The 23,165-nt window shown below is 41.8% G+C and overlaps 2 protein-coding genes across 5 annotated transcripts in view; both read left to right on the top strand.

Annotated features, from left to right (window-relative positions):
- The window catches only part of mpp3b (membrane palmitoylated protein 3b), a 27,859-nt gene extending 13,614 nt beyond the window's left edge, over window positions 1-14,245 (top strand). Inside the window, exons 6-20 of one of the 3 annotated variants that reach the window (XM_042084034.1) lie at window positions 212-349; window positions 830-911; window positions 1,612-1,697; window positions 2,203-2,277; window positions 2,896-3,092; window positions 4,179-4,243; window positions 5,133-5,153; window positions 5,771-5,812; window positions 9,057-9,122; window positions 9,709-9,867; window positions 10,305-10,385; window positions 10,826-10,919; window positions 11,168-11,276; window positions 12,282-12,410; window positions 12,769-14,245. In XM_042084034.1, the coding sequence (XP_041939968.1) occupies window positions 212-349; window positions 830-911; window positions 1,612-1,697; window positions 2,203-2,277; window positions 2,896-3,092; window positions 4,179-4,243; window positions 5,133-5,153; window positions 5,771-5,812; window positions 9,057-9,122; window positions 9,709-9,867; window positions 10,305-10,385; window positions 10,826-10,919; window positions 11,168-11,276; window positions 12,282-12,410; window positions 12,769-12,948 (1,524 nt within the window). In that variant the 3' untranslated portion in view covers window positions 12,949-14,245. Of the gene's footprint in view, window positions 1-211; window positions 350-829; window positions 912-1,611; window positions 1,698-2,202; window positions 2,278-2,895; window positions 3,093-4,178; window positions 4,244-5,132; window positions 5,154-5,770; window positions 5,813-9,050; window positions 9,123-9,708; window positions 9,868-10,304; window positions 10,386-10,825; window positions 10,920-11,167; window positions 11,277-12,281; window positions 12,411-12,768 lie in introns of all 3 variants that reach the window. The other 2 variants (XM_042084033.1, XM_042084035.1) reach the window with 2 other exon arrangements.
- A 3,105-nt stretch (window positions 14,246-17,350) lies between these two features.
- On the top strand, window positions 17,351-22,686 carry ppp1r3cb (protein phosphatase 1, regulatory subunit 3Cb). Of its 2 annotated transcripts, none has more exons than XM_042084037.1 (2): window positions 17,351-17,438; window positions 20,032-22,686. In XM_042084037.1, exon 2 carries the CDS (start codon window positions 20,060-20,062, stop codon window positions 20,957-20,959), a length of 900 nt encoding a protein of 299 aa, XP_041939971.1. In that variant the 5' UTR covers window positions 17,351-17,438; window positions 20,032-20,059; the 3' UTR covers window positions 20,960-22,686. The 2 variants fall into 2 exon arrangements, with proteins under 2 accessions (XP_041939971.1, XP_041939970.1); XM_042084036.1 differs by lacking the exon at window positions 17,351-17,438 and adding an exon at window positions 19,025-19,253.
- The last annotated feature ends 479 nt before the right edge of the window (window positions 22,687-23,165 follow it).

The following is a 23,165-nucleotide window of genomic DNA, read 5'->3' as shown; positions in this document are numbered from 1 at the left end:
TGGTCTTACTTGGTCCCTATCTCTGCCACTCTTTCTCTTTCTCTCTCTAAACAACAAACAAACAAACATTGTTACACTTCATCAGTACACTGTAAATTATGTAACTATGCTATGCATATGCATGTATACTCTCTCTCTCTCTCTCTCTCTCTCTCAGCACATCACATCTCACAGCTCTCTGTCTCTCCGTCTCCTCTCCTCCCCATCGTAGGCGGTCCTGTCCGTGCACGACACAGTGGCCCAGAAGGACTTTGACCCGGTGCTGCCCCCTGTGCCCGAGGATCTGGACGACGAGCTGGAGGAAGAGTCTGTGAAGATCGTGCGACTGGTGAAGAACAAGGAGCCCCTGGTGAGTCAAAAGACAAAAAATAAATACATAATGACCCACAGACAAAACCATACACATCTTACATAACCCACTGGGCATCCACGCATGGACAGTAGACAAAGCAGTTATGTTTTTTTTTTTAAATAAAAAAAATAATATTTATATTCGATTTAACATAGTGTTCCTCTTGCATAAGCATGTTCTTACAAATGATGGACTTAAAGTTAAGGTAAGAGTTTATGGGCGGGCAAGTTATACATAACATGTAATATATTTTTGAATTTATTTTTGTATAAAAACATTATGCAAATGACACGGTATATTGTAACTGAAATAAAGTAAAATTAAAATAAAGAAGTAGTATGTTGGTCATTGGGAAAAAATATTATCTTACCTTGCATGTGTGTATGTGTGTGTGTATATGTGTGTGTGTGTGTGTGTGTGTGTGTGTGTGTGTGTGTGTGTGTGTGCGTGTGTGCGTGTGTGTGCATGCGTGTGTAGGGTGCAACCATTCGTAGGGATGATATAACCGGTGCTGTAGTGGTGGCCAGGATCATGAGGGGAGGGGCAGCTGACCGTAGCGGTGAGTTCATATTTTCTGTACACACACACACACACACACACACACACACACACACACACACACACAGACATACACACAGGGGCTGAAAAACAACAATCTACCCACAATTTACTGTTATTGAATCTGGGTTCGGGTCCTTGTGGTTGGGATGCTGCCACTTGCACCACAGCTTTTTGGGTGTAATGAGTATAGTAGTAAAACTCAGCTCTGGTTTGCTGTATAAATTGCTACATTAATATGTGATTTGTACGTATTGCAATGGGTTTAATGATGGAGCTGCAAAGATATTAAACAAAATCCTGGAGATTATGTCCAGACCCCATGCTTACACGTTACAGATTACAGAACTGTGAAATACTGTTGCTATGGAAATTGTGCTCATCCCATGTATGGAAATAAAACAGAATTAGTTGTGTGTGTGTGTGTGTGTATGTGTATGTTTGTGTGTGTACATGTATGTGCGTGTGGGTGTTTGTGTGTGTGTATGCTTGTTTATATAAATCATGCCCTTATACATATTTTTTGATCCGTTTAGATAAGCATGTAAGAAGGTTTACCTTTTCATCCAGTATATTATTACATTGTATATATATCTCATTACTTTCCCTCTCGCTCTCTCTCTCTCCCTCTCTCTCTCTTTGTGTGTGTGTGTGTGTGTGTGTGTGTGTGTGTGTGTGTGTGTGTGTGCGTGTGTATTTAGGTCTAGTGCATGTAGGCGATGAGCTTAGAGAGGTAAATGGAAACCTAATCATTCACAAACGACCTGATGAGATCAGCCAGCTATTGGTATGTACCGGTCACACCACCTCCCCTTCTACCAGTCATAATTTATACTGTATTTACATTACAAGACAAGTATTGCAATTGTGTAATATACTTGGATTAGATTAGGATTGTATTGCAATAATGTAATATACATGCATTTTCATTTATTCATTCAAACTTTATTTATTCTCAGAGGTTCATTGAGGGTAGTCCTCATTTTCAGTGAAGCCGAGATTACAGTAACAATGAAATAACAAGAGATATAATAATTGTGGTAAAAAAAGTATAGGCCTAGGCCTATAAATAAAACAAAATAAAATAAATAATATGGTAACCTACATTACATTATAGAGGAGGAAGGGGAAAAAATAAAAACACATAAAATACTACTAATAATAATTTAATGTGCTCTAAAGGTTACCCATTCAAACTATTGAAACAAACTTCTTGAGAATAGTAAGACTAATTATATTTTGGGTTTTAAATCTGCAATTGTACAACTTTTTGTCTCCATGTTAATGTGTAGTCCCAGTCTCAGGGTTCCATTACACTGAAGATCATCCCAGCCATTAAGGAGGAAGACAAGCTTAGTGAAAGCAAGGTGCGTCTCTTGTTTGGTTATTCATTTTGATTAAAAGTATAAAAAAATGTCTTCTAAAGCCACTCTCATCCTCATGTTTTCTACAAGGTGTGTGTTTGTGTGCGTGTGCATGTGCATGTGTGTGTGTGTGTGTGTGTGTGTGTGTGTGTGTGTGTGTGTGTGTGTGTGTGTGTGTGTGTGTGTGTGTGTGTGTTAGTGCCCTCTATGAACGCAGTGTCTCAAAATTTGGTGTACATTCTTGACCAGAAATCGTGCAGGTCCTAGCGGCGGTCATAATTATAGTGGTGATCATTCACCAGTTTCCCATTGTTTCTGATTGTTAGTTCCCTCGTGTCACTGGAAGTATATGATTTATTAATGTGCTATAAATAAATTATACTATTCTGGGGTGTGTTTCCCAAAACCATAGTTGCTAACCTGTAAGCAACTTATTTGGTTGGCAATGGGAAATTGCATTGGAACCAAAAAAGCTGCTAACTTAGTTAGGAACTATGGTTTTGGAAAACGCGCCCCTGATTTACAATACAATAATCTGTCTGAATGATAAAATAGTGAAAGAATCACATGTTTTTACCAATGCAGCAAAAATAATCTAAACTGTTGCTCTTCTTGCACCAGGTCTACCTAAGGGCCCTGTTTGACTACACACCTTTCGAGGACAAGGCCACGCCCTGCCAGGAGGCGGGACTTCCTTTCCAGCGTGGGGACATCCTGCAGGTGGTGAGCCTGGACGACGCCACCTGGTGGCAGGCCAAGCGTGTGGGCGACAGCAACCTGCGTGCCGGCCTCATCCCCTCTAGACAGTTCCAAGAGAAGTAAGAGGAAACATTACACTGTTTGATATTTAAAACAAAACTAGTTCACTATAAAAGTGAGAGAAAAGCTAAAACAAATACTGTGTGAGTTTAGTGCTTTTACTATAAAATAATGACTTCAATCTCATTACACTAACGTACAATATGTCATGCGATCTGGGAAAACCCTTCACATGGTATAATTTTACCAACTTATGATTTTGATGCCATCCTAGCAACATCCAAGATTTTCAGAGGATGCTATCCAGGATTTTGCTAGGGGCGCAGTGTCCAGAATGTTGCTAGGATGGTATCAGAATCTTAAGTTGGTGAAATTTTCACCAGAGAGGGTTAAAACGGAGCAAAACTCAAGGACTTTTGTGTGCACCATGTGAAGGGTTTTCCTAAATCGCATCACATGTGAAGAATGAGATCTCTGACATTATCCTAGATTACCTGTTATTGCACTATGCACTAACTTTTCTGTACCATGCAGGATTATGACCCTTTTAGTCAGTTTTAGACATACTAAGTACCACCTTAGTGCTAAATGGGTAGGCTAAATGGGTAGGCTAAATGGGTAGGCTAAATGGGTAGGCTAAATGGGTAGGCTAAAAATTAACGACAGGGGGACGGGGTATACTAATATAATACCAATTATACATTCTGTTGCTTTAAGTTGGATAATTGCGATGTATAAGAGTTCCTACAGTATTTGTGCATGTTGCTGCCAGCACTGGAAAGGAAGTTTGGCTTTGATGTTTGGCTCTGTTCAGAGTTGCATTGAGGTCTTTATGGTCTTAGTATGGAGATTTAAGGTGGGAAAAAAATAAAGAAACACAGCTACCTCCCATAGGGAATAATTATCTCCTAACAGCATCTTTATAGTGCTTTGTGCAGGCAAGAGATTATCTATAAAAAGTAACCGTGAAGCATGCATACTGAATAAGGTGCACCGTCGCTGCATTTCTAGATTAGTTTGTATTTCAGTGTTTGCATCCTGGTGTGAATGTTGTGGACACTAAAATGTGGCTTAATGTGAATGTTATAAATAATGGAATAATTTCTAATTTCACTTTAATACATTTTTAATATTCCTCCCCTCAGGCGCCTCAGGCACAGAATAAAAATGGGTACCTACCAGGGTCCTAAATCTCCCAGTGCCCCGCCATGTGAGTCTCATATCCCATCAAGCCACACCTCAAACCCACAAGTCATTCATTATGAATAATACATGCTGAGAGGCGCAAACTGTAAAACTGACAGATAAGGGATGACTTTCTTTTTTCTCTCTCGCTCTCTCTCTCTCTCTCTCTCTCTCACACACACACACATGCACACACACACACACACACACACACACACACACACACACACACACATACTTTGCTCTCTCTCATACACACACACCCTCCCTCTCTGGCCTTTGTCAGAGAAAAAAAAATTAGAATGGATAGTTTTGTTGTACTGAAGCCATTTGGTGTTGTTTTAATCCCCAAGTCTTTTGATCACAGAGAATCACAGTGAAAAAACTAGGGTTTAGCTTTTAGTGTGTGTTTGTTTGGTCGTGTGTGTGTGTGTGTGTGTGTGTGTGTGTGTATGTTTGTGTGCATGTGTGTTTGTGTGTACGGGAGTGTGTCTATGTCTGTGCCAGTATTAGTGTCTGTGAGTGTGTGTTTTGGGGGGTAGACAGATGCAACATATTCCAGAATATTCTACCAAATTAATCCCCGGATGCTGTACTGCAGCCTTTTTAAGCAAAGCTTTTTCAAAGTGTCTGTTGCATGAGCAAAATTTGACCAATCTTACTCTGACCTAGATTCTACTCTACCGGTGTCCTTTTATTTTACAATCTCGCGCTGATAATTCAACTTTCAGATAATATGTGTGTAACATTTTTTATGGGATGCTTGTTTGCGTCACGTGTGAGTCACGTAATGAGTTTAATAGCAAACCTTCTCTCATATTGTGAAGTAATATTATTTTATGTATGTTTTAAATATGATGTATTATTTTGTGGATATCATGAATTGATATGTTCCCTCCTCTTACTGCACTCAGATGACCAGACTAGTGAGAGAGGTAGGTTTGGGTTTACTTGTGAAGTGAGCATGACACCCATAGAAAAATCATTGAAAATAAAAATGTAGCGTTTGTTGTTGTTGTTGTTATTGTTGTTGTTGTTTTGGTATTATCTGTGGAGAGCATTTCACCTCTTGTTACACCTGGTGGGTTCCACAGTACCAACAGCAACAGCTATAATCAGTGCATCCACAGGGAACTGAGTGGTTTGTTGGACAGTTGTCAATATCTCTCCAGGCATATTACTGTGATGTATCAGAGGTTGTGTCTGGACCTGACAAGCAGACAGACAGCCACGCAGACAGACAGACAGCCACACAGACAGACAGACAGCCACGCAGACAGACAGGTTCCTGACTTCTTAGCCCTACGTCCTCCTCCTTTCACTTTCCTTTGCTGCCCCATTAATTTCCAGATTGTCTAGCAGACATATGACCCCAGGCCCTTTCCCCCTTTAGCCCTGACCTCTTCAGCTATGCCTAGCTACTAACGTAATGTAACCCGCATTTCCCTGAGGCTATTCCCTTTTTTCTCTCCTCTTCTTCAACGTGTTCCCTTTTTTCTCCCCTCTTCTTCTCCTCTCTCCCTGCTTGCCCCCCCCCCCCCCCCCCCTACAGAAGACTGCGACAGTGATGCGGGCAGCAGTGGCCAACACATAGGTGAGAGCACTCTCGGTATGACAAACAGCGAAAATGCTACATGCTGGCGCTAATGCTAACAGCAGCATCGTACTTGCTAACGACTAGCTAGCTGAGGCTTGGCCGCGTGTTTGTGCTATGAGCTTTCTGAGGTCTTGTGGCACTTCCATTCGTTCCTGTTGTCCTGTGCACACTCCACATGGCTAAGATGTTTTTGCCTTGGGCGCTGTGTCACATTTTTATTGAATGGTCTTTTAGTTTTGTGAGGACCACACAGAGGTCCTCACAATGCTGCTGTGTCTTCATGGGAACTTCAATACTGAAATTGTGTATGTATGGCTCTAGGCACCTCTCTATCTTCTGTCTGCCTTGAAACGTGGCGGTATTTGTTTGTGTGAGAGTGAGTGAGTGACTGAGTGTGTGTGTGTGTGTGTGTGTGTGTGTGTGTGTGACTGAGTCTGTGTGTGTGTGTGTGTGTGTGTGTGTGTGTGTGTGAGTGTGTGTGTGTCAGTGTGTGTGAGGGTCTGTCAGCTGTGTTTTTTGTGGTTTTGTGGCCAAAGCTTTCTGTATTGGCAATTCAGTCTATTTGGTTTGCTTTCAGAGCTGAGTTGTGCTTGTGGTCAGGGGCAATGTGTCATGCGATGCAGACATGGACACACGCACGCACACACACACACACACACACACACACACACTCACACACACACACACACACACACACACAAACACACACATCAACCAACACATAACCAAACACACACACTCTCACATTCAAGCTGGTATACATGGACTTTTATTGGACACACACACACACACACACACACACACACACACACACACACACACACACACACACATACACATACACACACAACACATGACACATAACCAAACCAGAGGTGGACAGAGTACACAGCTTCATTACTTGAGTAAAAGTACAGATACCCTTTGCTAAATTTTACTCAAGTACAAGTAAAAGTGCAACAGTCAGATGTCTACTTAAGTAAAAGTACTGAAGTACTTGTTTTTAAAAGTACTTGAGTATCAAGAGTACAAGAGTAGCCTACATTTTCAAAATTTGCATTGCTACTGCCACAGTGCTTACATTTATGTACAGAAACGTCCTACATGGAGTTATGAAAAATGTTAATGTTAATACCTTGGAGAATGTAAAATGAATTGGAAGTAAAATCAAGTCATTTTCATCTTTTTACCATGTTGCCAGGGATGGGCAGTATTTCTAATACATGCATTTAAAATACGTATTTCAAATACAAAATACTATTTTGTAATTGAAACACTTGAAGCGAAAACTATCATTAACTTGTTCAGAAAATTTAAATAGTCTGGCGAGGTGGGGCCACAGGTTGGCACCTGCTGCGTCTTCATCCATTGTTTCATCCATGGTTTTGTCTCTTATCTAAATCTGACCATGGAGTTGACTTTGGCGGAAAGCTGAAGGTGATTGCTGATAGGCTGTCCCAATCAGTGGCGCCTGCACAATCCAATCACGTTTGAGAGGGAAACAACAAATTGAGGGTTTCCGAGATTTTTCTTTTTTCCTTTTTTTTTAGAAGTAGTACTCACGTACGATGGAGTATTAGGGCCACACATGAAGAAAAAAATATTTTTGCCATGACGAGATTAAACTCGACATGTCGACTTTAAAGTCGCCATGTCGACATTAAACACAACATTTCGAGAATAAAGTTGAAATATCATGTCGACTTTAATCTCGACGCTCGGGACGATTGAAAGGGAGGACAGGAGGACGAATGAAACATTCCAGTTTTCTTCAAGTGCAACAATGATTAGACATAGGCCTATATCATGTGGACAAAACATAGAACATATTAACCTCCATTGCTCAGCCAAATACTTTCCCGTAAGGTCCTTCTCACGGAGTTACAGGCGATAAATGCGATGGTCAAAAGTAAACGTCATTAGCGGTTTGTTTATGGCTATTATTAAAGAGTGTTTTTCATCTAAAGGTTCAGCTTCATGCTTGCACTAGACTAGGCATACTAAGTGCTCTCCCCAATCCTACTTTCACATTGCTTGTTTGTTTGTAATGGATGTAAAACAGCCTATTGCTTGAGGGACGAATGAAGCTGTCCTCCCGACCAGAAAACCCCATGTATTCTACATGCACACGCACACATGCATAAATAAAGTACATGCACACATATTCCCTCACGGGATCAAAAGAGTGTATATACTTAGGCCTATACATATCTGTGTTAGCCTCCTATATTTATTTCAGGTGAGACATGGAAAAGCAGTTTTAGAAAAATTAGTTTTGCCATGTTAACCTATGGAGAGTGATGGCCTGTGGGTCATGAAGGGCAGTTATTTGGATGTGCGGTGGCCTTACCCACGTAAAACAGAGTGAAATAACATTTTGTATAGAAACATTATATCATTGGATACATGTATTATTCTAGCTATATAAATGGCATAGAGCATGGTATTCCATAACAGCGAGATACAGCGCTTCACGATGACGGCAATGAGTAGGCCTAGTTAACAGACAAGACGCAATCTATCTGAATATCTGCAATCTATCTGAAATAACACCTATTTGAAGCCTATTATTCATGTCACATATTGTGTGTTATTGTAGGCTACATAGCTTAAACTGTAGGCTATGTTTAAACTGTATTTCGAGTTTAATGTCGGCATGTCGACTTTAAAGTCGACACGTCGAGATTAAAGTCGACATGACATTTCAACTTTATTCTCGAAATGTCGAGTTTAATGTCGACGTGTCGACTTTAATCTTGCCATGGCAAAAATATTTTTTTTCTTCATGTGTGGCCCTAATACTCTGTCGTACTCACGGTTATGGATAGAAATGTAGTGGAGTAAAGAGTAAAATATTTGCCTCTCAAATGTAGGGGCCTACTTGAGTAAAGTCATGAGTACTCCCCAAAAATGATACTCAAGTAAAGTACAGATCCCTCAAAATTGTACTCAAGTACTGTACTCAAGTAAATGTACTCCGTTACTGTCCGGTTCTGAACCAAACACACACACACTCACAATGAAGTTATAGGAAGGTATACATGGACTTTTATTGGACACACACACACACACACACACACACACAGCATGGCTTCACCTATGCACTGCCCTGTCAGGCTTTCAGCTGCGGTGGAGGTGTATGTGTCTGTGTATGTGGAGTATGTGTGTGTGTGGCTGTGTGTATGTAAACATGCATGTGCGCACGGGCATTTCCTCTGTGATGGTCTAACATTAGCTGTAGTTTCTCCGAAGTGGAAGGCGGTGGCGCCCTCCTGTGGCCAGGCCTTTTCCTGGGAGTTTTACTCAGGTACTCCTCCCTACCCATTCAAACACACATGTTCTGCTGTGTAGTGTACACTCTGTGACACTGTAGCCTAGATGTGTGTGTGTGTGTGTGTGTGTGTGTGTGTGCTAATCTATCTGTAACACAAACACAGATGGTCAAGCCCAGTAGAACTGTGTGTATGCACTTAGCTCTGTGAAAAGAGTTACTTTCTCAGCTGCAGTCTGTTTCCTACACTTGATTCACTTTTGTGTACATGGTTATTAATGGGTATCCACCAGACGATCGAATGTTGCATGCAGGGTTGAAAAGCGTGTAGTTTGCCTCCACTTTGCAGTGGATACAAAGGTGACAGTTTTATATTCATATTCACTCACATCAGTCTTCCATGCAGGTTACAACACTGATCACTGATTAAGTGTTTTTAAATGGTTCTTAAAAGTGTGTGCGTGCGTGTGTGTGTATGTGTGTGTGCGTGCGTGCATGTGTGTGTGTACGTGTGTGTGTGTGTGTGTGTGTGTGTGTGCGTGCGTATGTGTGTGTGTGAGTGTGTGTGTGTCAACATGCATCTGTTTATAGGTTACTACACATATCTGTCTCTGCTCCTCAGCTGGACTCCGTAGAAGTTTCCGGCTCAGCCGAAAAGATCGCCAGGGGTCGGGAGAGACTCGGACACCAGACTCCAATGATCCTGAGTTCTTCATCTACGAGGAGGTGACCCTGTACCAGCAGAGGCCAACAGAGCGACCCAGACTAGTAGTGCTGATTGGTGAGAGTGTTGGGCACAAAAATGTGTGTGTGTGTGTGTGTGTGTGTGTGTGTGTGTGTGTGTGTGTGTGTATGTGTACAGTATGTATGCATGTATGCCTGTGCAAGTGTGCATGTGCGTGTGTATGTGGGCGTGTGTGTGCATGTGAGTGTGTGTGGGAGTGTGTGTGTGTGGGTGTGTCTGTGTGAGAGTGTGTGTGTATGATGATGACTTCATAGCTGATCAGTAATTCAGTGACTCAGAACCTTATTAGGTTATACAATTATGAGAAATGTGTTGAGTTACAGTTTGGCAGGTTATTGGAAACTTTTACAGGTTTGACTTTTTGCTGACTACCTCTCTCTCTCTCTCTCCCTCTCCCTCTCTCGCTCCCCCCTTCCCCCCTTCCCCTCTCTCCTTCTCTCTCTCTCTCTCTCTCTCCCTCTCTTGTACTCTAGGCTCTCTGGGGGCTCGGATCAATGAGCTCAAGCAGAGGGTGATTGCTGAGAACCCACACCGCTATGGAGTAGCAGTGCCGCGTAAGTGTGTGTTTTTTGGCACCACATCCACAAGCTTCTCAGGTCCCCATCCCACAACCCACAGGACAAAGCTGTGTGTGTATGTGTGTGTGTGTATGTATGTGTGTGTGTGTGTGTTTGTGTGTGTGTGTGTTTGACCATTAGGATAAATGTATATACAGTGTATATAAATGTATATTTAAGCAATATGGTATGAGTGAGGGTGGGGTTGGTTGGATTCAAACTAATGTTGAAGCTACACTGACCTGCAATAGAAGAATGGAGAAAAGATATCTGCACACTTCGTCAGACCTGAGTGGTCGAAGACTTGAGTGGTCGAAACGTTGTGTAACCTACCATGAAACTGGGAGCTTTAGATGCAGTGTTCGGAAATCTTTCCTCCTCCTTACCCACATATGTTGGAGTTCCAACATCAACCTGTGTGTGTGTGTGTGTTTCAGACACCACTCGAGCCCGCAAGAGCCATGAAAAGGAGGGTGTGGAGTACCACTTCATCTCCAAGCAGGCCTTCGAGGCCGACATCCAGAATAACAAGTGAGTTTGCCCCCATTGAACTGTGATGAAGGAAGGATTAGTGCACTGATTCAATCAGATAATGAAACCCATGCTGATAATTAATTATTGTGATTATGCAAAATTATCTCACCAGTGCTATTGATTTTATCGTTGCAACATTTTCATAATTAACTATTACATTTTTATCATGTTAGGTCTCCATAATGAATGAACTTAGTCATTGGGGTACTCTATTTATATTTAAATTCTGTTGTTTTCACACCCAGGTTTATTGAGTACGGGGAGTACAAGGACAACCAGTATGGTACAAGTCTGGAGTCCATTCGCAGTGTGTTGGCCAGGAACAAGCTGTGTCTGGTGGATGTTCAGCCCGAGGTGAGCTCAGTAGGGGTCAAAGGGAGACAGGAAGTTAATTAGAGAGGTTGACTTCATGTCTTTACACCTCTGCTACTGCATACAAAACCGTATTTGCACAAGCCTCCGGGGCCCCGATTCATTCTGTATTTGCGAAGGGTATTATTCTCCTGTGAGAATACTGAGCTATTTAAGAGGTTTTACAAATGAGGACTTTATTACAGCAACTGGATAATGGGCTTTGATGTTGACTTTAGTTTGTGACCCAGAGGTCTTCCAAGCACAATACATTATAAATACATGAAGTGGAGGCGCGTCTGGTTTTCAATCAATCAAAAAGGGCACAAGGGCATCCCTCTTTTTCTTCAAGAAGCTCTTGAAGACCCAACTCTTCCGGGAGTACTCTTTCCTCCTAAGTCATCTGTCAACCCAACACAACCCAACACAACCCAACACGCTCCTACCAAACACTTCCCTTCTTCCCTCATCTTCCTTCTACCACTACCTCCTTTGACCACACTTTGACCACTACTTACATTTCTCCCATCCTCTGGTAGTACATCCCCTTGGAATGATAGGGTTCTATCTATGTTCTGAGTAGCTCTGAGATATTGAGCTTCAAAGTTTTAGGATTCCATAGAGTTATACTGATAAGCGTAGCTAACTTCTTTAGATATAATGTCCAAAAATGCATACAACTACAAGAATTACCTCACCTCACCTTCTTAAGTTGTCACAAAATAAGGATATGTCAATAACTCTATAATAAGTAATAAGTAATTTTGACCAAAATGTCCAATAGAACTTAATAATTCTAAGGTGAGAAAGTATTTATTGTAGTAGTATTTATTGTTACCTAAGGTCTCCTTGGCCATTTGATAAAAAGTGTCTGCCAAATAAATAAATGTCAATACATGTACAGTACATGACGCATGCGATGGCATAGAGGTGACTGTACTGTATACCACATGGATTATTTTCACGCCACATCCTCTCTTTACATTATCTCTTTGCATTTCCTCCAAGGCTCTGAAGATCTTGCGCACGGCGGAGTTTAAGCCCTATGTGATCTTTGTGAGGCCGCGCGTCTCGGACACACTCATGAGACGCAGTGCCTCCACGTCACCGGGCAGGAGTGACAATGGACACATCACAGTGAGTGCCCATGACATCCACCTAGTGTCCATTAGGCACAACATGTGCCGTGTTTTTTTATTATGTACCAGATGCAAAGACTGGAGGGTTTTATGTGTTTGTTCTGGACATGTTGGATGTACTATGTCTTTTCAACATGAGTTGAACATGCAATATAACAGTAAAGAGGTACATACAAATATGCCTATATTTTGCATTATATCTTCATAACAACAATTAATCAGAATCATGTGAAAACTGCCTCTCTCTCCCATCATCTCTGTCTTTCTCTCCCTTTGCTTTCCACTCACTCTCCCTGTCAAATCTCTCTCTCTCTCACTCTCTCTCTCTCTCTCTCTCTCTCTCTCTCGGCCTAAAGGAGGAAGACCTACAGGAGATGAGGCACTCGGCTGAACAGATGGACCAGCAGTACGGCCACCTGGTGGACCGGGTCCTCGTGAAGGAGGACTCAGCCAGTGCCTGCCTGGAACTGCGGAACATTCTAGATCGCCTGGATAGAGAACCTCACTGGGTGCCAGTGCACTGGGTCCGGAGTTAGCCCACCCCCCGCCCCACCCCGCCTCAAAACAAACCTAGAACAACCCTCCCCATCTCCTCTATTCCGAAAATGAATGTGTAATGTTTTAAAGTATCTTATCAGAGGGGTGGCAGTCTGCCGAGGCAAGGTTGGCCCCCTGTAGCCATGGCCCTCTACCTCTCTGCATTCTATTCTTCTATTCTGTTACTGTAGTGTTCTACTCTGCCAATGGAGAGCATCTGTGAAGTGTCCTGGGCTTCAGACTGACTCTCAGCTCTCTGTGTGAATGTTCCGCAAACACAGAGGGGAAGAGCCAAGCTGTTCAGTATACGTGTTCAGTATACCTGTAAATATGAAATACAAAAGCTGTGTCATAAGAATGATGTGGGTTTTGTGTATTTAAGTGTGTGTGTGTGTGTGTGTGTGTGTGTGTGTGTGTGTGTGTGAGAGAGAGAGACCAGAGAGACCGTGTGTGTGTGTGTGTATTTGTATGTATATGTGTACGTATAAAAATATATGTGTGTATGTGTTGTTCTACAGTACCATGAGAAGCCATTGGGTAAACCACAAATGGTCTCCACGTACACCTGCTGTGCCCTCTACAAAACAGAAGCATTCCATTTTGTGTGACTCTTTTACCTGGCACATTCTGAAACATTATGCAAACTACGTTTGACACTAAGGGTCCTAATTTGAATGATGTGCAAAGTGCAAAGACTTTAAGTCTATCTAAGCTAAATGAATAATTAGGCAAAATCAATTTCCTAATTTAACACCATGGCCAAGACTGCAAACATTGATGAGTCAGCTCAATGTGCCCACCTGCCACACGATAGCTACAGTTCATGCACAAAAATGTTGCTTGTCGATAGAGTTTGCACTTTGGCGACTATTTAAATTAGGGCCTCTAAATGTCCTGTTTACGACTTATGTCAAAATTAATATCCAATTGAGTGCACCAAGAAGATTGAATGTATGAAGAATGTTAACATATATGCTGTGCCAGAAATATTATAAACTAAATGCTATGTGTCTACAAGAAAAAACAATATTGCTGGAATGAGGTTGAAAATAATATGCATTTACGCACGGATTGTTAGGTTACCTGTACTTTAATCATATGCTGTGATGTGTGTGCTTACCCTATGGAAGTAAAAGCATAGCTAATGTATTACATTTGTCTGGATACACTGGAAATGGCCAGTGAGAAGGTAGCGTTCTGTTTTATGACTGGGATCCTCTTATTTTTGTATTAGTCTGTAAAGTGGGTAGACACTTAATGGAATAGTAATGAAATGAATAAAATAGGAATGAAAATTATCAACAGCAGGTCATCTTTGTGATTGTTCGAGAAATATACAAAAAAAAAGGTGCAAAGGAGGAATGATAATGACACAGAGGTAAAGAGGAAAGCAAAGAAAAGAGAAGTGGAGAAGTGGAGAAGGGCCTTCATCTGACCTCCCTTCCTGCGCGACCTGAAAAACCAGCAGCCGTCGGCCCTCCAGCCCTGCTAGCTGCAGGCCTAATGTAATAACCTCCCAGAATGATCAAATTGTCCGTAATGTAATTGCCTCCTAGAATGACCAAATATAGTCACTAGGCAGAAGAGGTTTTTGGCTTAACTTTAGTGAAAAATACTTATCATATTTGTAACATAACATTTTAGAGGAGTTGTGTAAATATACATATATATGTGTTGTGTTAATTTTATAAATAAGTACATTTCCCTCAGAAATTTAATTTTACCAAATATTTCATAACTGGGTCAGTTACATTAAACTTCAGATTTATTATAACACTATTGCACACTAGAGGGTAGTGTTGCTCAGTTTTTTGTTAAAACTCAAACAAAACCCAACATCTGGACACTAGAGTGGGGAAAAAACTGCAGTTAAAAATATCTGCTCTTACATATGCACATATCATGCTGCCAACACTCTCTTTTACTGATTCACAAGTAGATATTATTTTATTGCACAATAATTATTACTCAACAGTTTCACAAAGTTAGGATAAGGTGCCAGTGCGAAACTTTCCACTTCATCAAAAGAGAGGTTAGGCCAGGAAAACTAAATATCAACAACTTTGAATGCATCTCTAATTGCATTGTGAGTATATCATGGTTGATTTCACAGATTAGTGACCCGGGTCTTTATTCGTGACAAAAGACCACTTTCCCCCACTGTGTCCTTGTCAATGCTTCTCCCCCCTAGTTGAACACGGAACGGACTCGTGGCCATTTCACTGCAGGCAGGTGATGTGGGGTGAGATCTGGGCTACTATGGTTCAAGAGTCACCTGCTGCCTAGAGCTGAGAGATGCATGACACGTACAAGCAGAACTATATCCATCTCCAGTGAGCCAGCCTTTGGCTGTCTCTTGATGCATCTCTTTTGCAGCTGACCCCGATTGGCCTTTGTCCAGTGTGCTCTGCAGGTTTATTTATAAATGTGGGCTTGCAACCTCGCAATAGCTGTGCAAATATTGCCACAGCCTGCAATAGTGACAGTATTTCAGCAACCTGTGGCAGGCAGCAGACATTCACCTGATCTACCTCAGGTCATTTAAAACAGTCACTGCCAACTCAAATATCATCATATCTTACTAGCATATTTTAGAGGTCACATACCACGTTTAATCGGTTTAGTTCTGTATGCTTGTGATACAATGAAGTTAGTCCAACATCATACAAGATATGAGAGACAAGACCAAAGTCCAGTCAACTGGCTGCAAAGTCATAGATTTGTAATGTGGCTTGACTGAATGATGTACAATTGAAGGCCTTGCCACTGTAATATTATAACACAGCATTCAACTGCACTCAGGTGAAACTTTCAAGGAGTTCTAAGTGGTGTTCTTTAAGAACCTGTCTTTGTCTGACACAGATTAGACCTTATGACAATGCACCCTGCTACTCATTTGCACTTGCAGAAACACAGTGGCAGTGCCTCTCCTCAAAGTCACTTACGAAGCAGAATTGTGCAACACCTCTCTGGACACAAGAGACACGAGATAACCCCCCTCTATCACTAGGACACATCAAAAATAGCCCTTCCTGTCTCTAGCCCTGTCAGCTGCATGTCCATTCATCTTACAGCTTGGAGTGTCTCATTTTCACCTCAGCATGAGCCCACACTTGAGCCTTCGGGGAGACTCCGACTAGTAAGCCCAACTACTCCACAGCTCACTTCATACGGGAGTGCAACAGCTTGTAGCACATTAAAAGTGAGGTGGCAAAGTTAATTACCGTCTCTACAGTGAGATTAATTACCCACACGGTATTCATTTGCAGCAACATGAGGAGTTCTGAGTCATTCCGTGGTCCCTGATATTGTGTTTGATATCATTTTGAGTCAGACGGAGTGCCATCAATAGGGTCAGTGGTTCGGGGACAGAGGTCAAATAGAGTGTTGGTTTCCTAATCTTCACTATATGAACCCTTAAGACATATTCACAGAAATCAAAATGCTTCTGTCTGCAGGGATAAAACATCATTAGGGGCAGCCGTGGCCTACTGGTTAGCGCTTTGGACTTGTAACCGGAGGGTTGCCGATTCGAACCCCGACCAGTAGGAACGAGTAGGAACGGCTGAAGTGCCCTTGAGCAAAGCACCTAACCCCTCACTGCTCCCCGAGCGCCGCTGTAGCAGGCAGCTCACTGCGTTGGGATTAGTGTGTGCTTCACCTCACTGTGTGCTGAGTGTGTTTCACTAGTTCACGGATTGGGATAAATGCAGAGACCATATTCAAAAGAGTACTCATACTTACTTATACTCATGTCATGAGTGATTTGAAAATTAATTACTGATTACAAAAAACTGGAGCATTTCGGGGGTGGGGGGGGTCTATAACTTTCCTTTCGCTGTAAGGCCTCCATCAAAACACATCTTCCTAAAACAAGGTTAACAGCCTGTGCATATACCTGGATTCTTTGGCAAGCTTGAACTCGCCACTCCACTCCGTATTGTCTACCCCGTGTTTACTGTTCGAGCAAACTGATATGACTTAAAGGTGTTCCCTCCCTCCATTGTTCCATCATATTTAGGATATGGTCAATAACTCAACCTGCTGCCACTGAAAACAATAGCCAGTTGTGCTCCAATTAAATGTCATTATGTTCATTTGCAAGTCTAAGATAATTATTTTTGCAGAGTAAAATATGTTGTGTTCAGACAGATGGTCAAACAAACATTAGCTATGATTTGATACAGCAGAGCCCTGATATTAGTCTTTAAGGGATTCACCTTTCCATGAAGCTAATGCCTATGGTCTCACAAAATGAAAAAGAGGAATGCACCTAAGTCTATTTGGCTTGTTCATAGCATGACTGATATTGTCAGAGGGCTGGCCTTGAGTACAAGCTTCCTGTTCTACAGTATTCGGTTGACCAATAATAAGATCTTCCTGTCTTGTCGACAAACTTGGTATGCTGAACTTCTGCAAGGGCATTTGTTTGACTGAGGACCAAGAGCAGGACAACAGCAAACATTGAGGGAAACTCTGACATTAAGAGGTAATGCAATTGTTGTTTCATCACATCCTTATCTCTCTGGCGTTGCCTAAAACCTGAGTGTTACTCATTGCGTATACATGTTTACTGAATGGAAGGCTGCAGTAAACACAAATGTTTATATAGGCATAATGCGCTTTCACTGAGTGATGCACTTTTTTGTTAGAGAGCTACTAAATGCAACATGAAAATAAAGATAATAGGTATCGCATTTAAGGACAGTTTAAAGCCATATTTAATTTGAATGTGTCTGAGCCGTAAAGATGTGATATTAAGTCGTGTTTGACAAGCTGTGGCAAAATGTGTTTCTTTAATCAGATTAACAGTAATCAGCAGATATATTTTAGCACGTTACTTATATTATGTAATATTTGCACTGTCACTTCAGATATAAATAATTATGACTGCAGCTATACGAATGGCATTATATAAACATGTTTAAAGGTCTCTTGATAAAAAAAGTCTGTAGAACTCTGTAAAGACAACTGTAGTAACTTTCAGTTTTATCTGTGATATTAGTGTATTCAAACTGTAGTCATATATTTACATGATGTACCTTAATATGGAAGCTGTCAGCATATTTGCATTAGTGCATCAACATGATGGATATGAAGTGCTTCTGAGGTGAGAGAGAGACCTTTTAATGAACTCTCACTCTTTTCACATCTCTCACTCAGTGTCACATAGACGCAGTCATTTTTAGAGTAGCCTATCTTATCTGTTGCAAGCTTTAGTTGGAGGAAACCTTTGCATCCTCTCTCTTACCACAAGCCATGTGATGACTGAGAATGAAGGCTACGTGATGCAGAGGCACTGGTCCCATGGCGTCCGCTCTTGCATCAGCTGATGGAAAAGAGTTTGTTTATGTTATCAAGAGCACGAACCACAAATGTTTTCTGAGAACAGTAAACATAGGCCTACACTTATACAATATCTAAGCTATAGTCTACAGTGAAGTTTAGTGGTAATAGGCTAAAATAAGATCATTTTAGTTTGACTGCACTGTTCAATGCCAGACAGAGTGATGATGAATGCAAGTTTCTGAGTGTCATCATTTTACAGGGCCCAGTTCCAGTGAATATGGTGGGTGATGTCTCACATTGACCTACATTTCACTTGGTTAAAAAGGATGATCCAGTTGATCAACTACTGCACATACACCAAGTCCATCCCAGCTGGGTTGATTTATTGATGCGTTTATTTACACTGAAAATGTAGGTAGGCCTATCATGAGAATTCTAGAAAAATAATTCTTATTATTGAATCCCTCAACAATAAAAGAAAGAAGGGATTAAAAAGAAAGAAAGAAATATGTTAAATGCCGTGGTAAAGAGACACATCTACAATATCTCCCGACAGGGGTCTACACAGTATTTCGGTAACGTCTCTTCACTAGCTCCCTCCTTAACCTCTCCTTTCAAACTTCCTGGTCAGTGAATCTGAAGGCTGCGTTGCTTTGTCACGCGCACCAGGAGTGATGTGAGGGTGCGTGCTGATTGGCTGAAACCGAAACTTTTTTGGATTGTCATTGGCTGCCGGGGCTCTCCTGCACTGCGATACGCAAATAGGCTTGATGTGGTGGCTGAAAGGGACCCAGTCATTGCCAGTGCAGCCAGGCTGACTCGAGAGGGGGGTGTGTCGTGGGACCTAAAGACATTCACAGTTTAAAACTGGTTTTATTTTATAATGCTTTCACCGAATTATTCAGCTGGTAATTGAAACAGTCTTCATAGAATCATACGTTTCTACGTTACGTTTCAACCAGTATTTATTTTCATTTTACCGGAAAAAAGAAGAACTACCAATGAATTGTACCAGGTAAGATAAAGCGCGTCAGGCCGGCTTTAACGCAACAAAGAACAATGTTGAACTGAACGTAGGCTATCTGAATGAAAATGGCAATGTAACAGCACTATGGTGACTATATCGCTTTATAGTTTTAAATGAGACATTTTAAATAGAAACCCCGTGGCTTATGTGTGTATTAGCTCGAATGAGAAGTGATAAACACGTTTAATTTGATGTGGTTGCCTGAGCCTCCGTCTCGGCTATCATAGTTTCATGCATAATGTACCGGTATAATTGTTAGGACAGGCAGTGTAGCATTTAACTATTGTTTCCGACCACACTCATTTGTCAAAAGACATGGCGTCAGGTGGAAATGTTAGAAACTTGTTTGTTTAAAATAGAAAATTGTTAAAACTGAACACTAAGTTTAACATGATAAATAATAATCATTACTGTTAAGCAGGGTCACTCAAAAGTTGAAACAATAATGAAAATTGAAATAAAAAATATTTTCTGCAATGTTTCCTTATCTCATTATTTGTCTGTTTGTACTCTGTAGCCTAGGCTACTGAGAGACTTGTTGAGGTCCAAATCTAAAAAAATAGTAGTAATGACAAATGCAGCATTCTGGCACACCAAATAGGTGCATTTGTTAAGATAGTGGACTGACCAAAGTGTGTGCTCATAGTGTTAACGTTTGTGCACTCTTGCCTCTCTGATGTGCTCTCTTTGTGTAGACTCTCTTGTCTACCTGTCGGCCTGTTGTTCAATGAAAGTCTAATGTCTGCTGTTTTCTCCTCCACCACAGGGTCCTGCAGATATTAAACCCCAGGCCGATGCCAAGTCCCATCATGCCCGTGGACGTGGCCATGCGGATCTGTCTGGCACAGTCACCGCCAGTATGCAGTTTCCTGGGATCCTACGAAGCGCGCAACCTCATCAACCAGTACAAGCCGCTGCGCCCCTGCATAAGCTCCAAGGCAGAGGTCGAAACCACCAACGTGGGTTGGCGGAGCCCCAAAACCAAGCGCAAGAAGAGGGTGGTGTTTGCAGACTCCAAGGGCATGTCCCTGACCGCCATCCATGTGTTCAAGGAATTTCAAGATGACCCCCTGGCGGACCTGCAGTTCGAGTTGTCAGACTTGGAGAACGCCATCGTAGGCCTGAGGGTGGAGAAAGAGAAGAGCTTGATGTTGGACTTCGCCCAGCCAGCTGCAGACTACCTGGACTTCCGGAACCGACTAAAGAAGAACCTCGTCAGCCTGGAGAACTGCGTGCTCCAAGACAAGTCCCTCAGCGGCACCATCAAAGTCAGCAACGTGAGCTTCGAGAAGACGGTCAACATCCGGATAACATATGACTCATGGAAAACCTACACGGACGTTCCTTGTATCTACATGAATAATGTGTACGGCTGTCTGGACATTGATACCTTTTCGTTTTTCATCGACCTGCCCAGTGTCATTCCCCACAACAAAAGCGTGGAGTTTTGTATCTGCTACAAAACCCTGGACCAGGAGCATTGGGACAACAACGACGGCAAGAACTACAAGCTGGTCCACTCGGAACACGAACAGGACCAGCACTCGTGCGCCATCCAGGCGCCTACGCAGGAGTTCAAGAGCAAGAAAACCGAGATGGAGTTTGATCAGTTCGGGAGCCCGAGGACGTCCAGTGGTTTCTTCCCCGAGTGGCAGAGCTGGGGCCACATCGAGAGCAGCACCCCCTACTGGTGATCTAACAAAATAAAATAAAATAAAAATCACCCCAACACGACTAACCCAAGAGAAACAAAGCCTCCCATAGATGAAGCCTGTGGAGATCTGACCTTGGACCAAGCCTAGTGGAGATAACAGGCTTATTCCAAAACAGGCCGCTGATAGCCATTGGCTCAAGCCATTCAGTTACCCGTCAACTTGAACTTTCAATCACAGATGCTAACAGCTTGAACGCCCCCCCCCCCCCCCATCAGTTCCGAGAGATGTACACATTGTCTTCCTGCTTTGTCAACTGAAAATATAATCGATGGATCATGGGGGAAATGAACAGTATTGCAAATGTGGATGAGGGGAAGAGTGACGGTTAGCGTTCGATGTTACGGTCACACTAATCCCAGTGCAGAGTAGTCTGTGAGATTAACCAATGTGGCTAATTGCTGTCGTCATGTCATCTGATGTGGCAAGCTAAAATGGAGCAGGATGAAACTCAACTCGGGTTGGCTGAACAGGGTAATGTTCTGCTGTATTTCCTGACAAATGGTTGTCCTTTTTTTGCAAGTATCTCATTTTTGCTGTGCACTTAAAGCATTACTTAGAGTTTCAAACTGAAGTTGTTCAATTTGATTTGTTTTTATTTTTTTCCTTGTAACATAAATGCCTTCCTTTGCAATTGTCTATGATTGTCAAAGTCAGTTCTATGGAGTTTGATGGCATTACTTCAGCCCTGTATTAAGTCAAGGCCTTTTTACAAAGACAAGATCAGCTGCAGAAGTCAAATTTGTCTCTGTTAGTTCTTGTAGTGCACACTGCTGAATTGCATATGCTTCTTCATGTTTCTTTTTCATTCTGCTGTCTTTTGTTTGCCCCCCCCCCCCCAAATCACCAGTCCTGAGTCGCCGAGACTAGTCAAGTTTGCACTGATACAGAATGATGCCTTCTTTTTTCGAATGCCAGAATGTGAAAGTGAAAGGGTTTGGTACCGCGTGAATTGTCGCTTCATATTGAAGTTTGTATGTATTTCTGTATTCATATGGAGCCACATAATTGATCGCTTTCAGAGAGACTATAGTTGAAATATGATCCTCTCCCCTCCCTCTATGCAGTGTACAGTCAGCCATTGGGTGTGAAAGACACCTTTTTTGTACTTGAGCCAACTCCCCAAGAGTTGAGTGTCCTCTCCCAGTGTCTTTCCTCTCTTTTTTATCTGTTTGCTGCTGCTAAAGGTTTGGCTTTAGGGTTTGTGTGCTCTGGTCTCTGTATTGTTTTCATGGTCCCAATGGTATGTGAATTGTCTTCATGTTATGAGGAAGCCTGGGGGGAGGGAGTTGAGGGTATAGGGTATTGCAGTAAACAAAGGATCAAGAATGTAACTTAAGGGAAGTATTTCGTACGTAAGGAATGGGACTCTGATGCGTGTCTGCAATATATGGGAATGGGTTGGAGGCAAAAACTAGCCACTGCTTTTTTCACAGGGCTTATATTTTCCCCCCCATCATTAGATGGAAAAAGCGAAAAAGGTTGATGACTTATGGTTTTGGTGCAAATGGCAGTGTGAGCCACAAATATTTTACAGTGAAGTGTTGTGGATTGAATGTAGAAGAACACACAGGCCTCAGTTGTGTTGCCTGCTATACTGTTTGTATATGAGTCACTTTTTTTCTACTGCAAAGAAGGGTGTCTGGCAGAAAGAATGGTTTTCTGTGTCAACTGTTCCTTTTAGAAATAAAACGCTAAGTTTCTACTGAGAAAGACTCTTGAGTTTTGAATATGGTTAATGCTATGTACAGTACATCCTTAGCATGTTATGTATGCTTAGTATTTATGGTTTATTAGACATTAAGCAGACTAATTCAGTCAATAGCTCAGTACAAGACACCACAATATATTTTCAGCTTGATAATGACTTCTGATTAACTGTCTCACTCACCACTTTACAGCTAAACACTGTATTTACAATTAACAAGTGGAAAAAATAAGAGTAGCTATGTCAGAGAGTAGTATGTTGTAAATTAGATGATGTATAAACACCTATGAAATATGTCAACACCCCATATTTTGGCACAGAGGAAATGCCACTCATGTACAGAACTGGGTCCATAATTAGGTCAAGGTCCAATAAAAATCATCAGTGATAACAGAAGACATAACAACGAAAAGTTATTTTCATTTTTAAAACGCCACGAGGAAACCTTGCTCAACTGATTTGCCAGTGAGTCTAATTGAC

This window comes from Alosa sapidissima, chromosome 24 (assembly GCF_018492685.1).
Source record: "Alosa sapidissima isolate fAloSap1 chromosome 24, fAloSap1.pri, whole genome shotgun sequence".
NCBI classification, from domain to species: domain Eukaryota; kingdom Metazoa; phylum Chordata; class Actinopteri; order Clupeiformes; family Clupeidae; genus Alosa; species Alosa sapidissima.
This window is presented reverse-complemented; position numbering and strand designations above follow the sequence as displayed.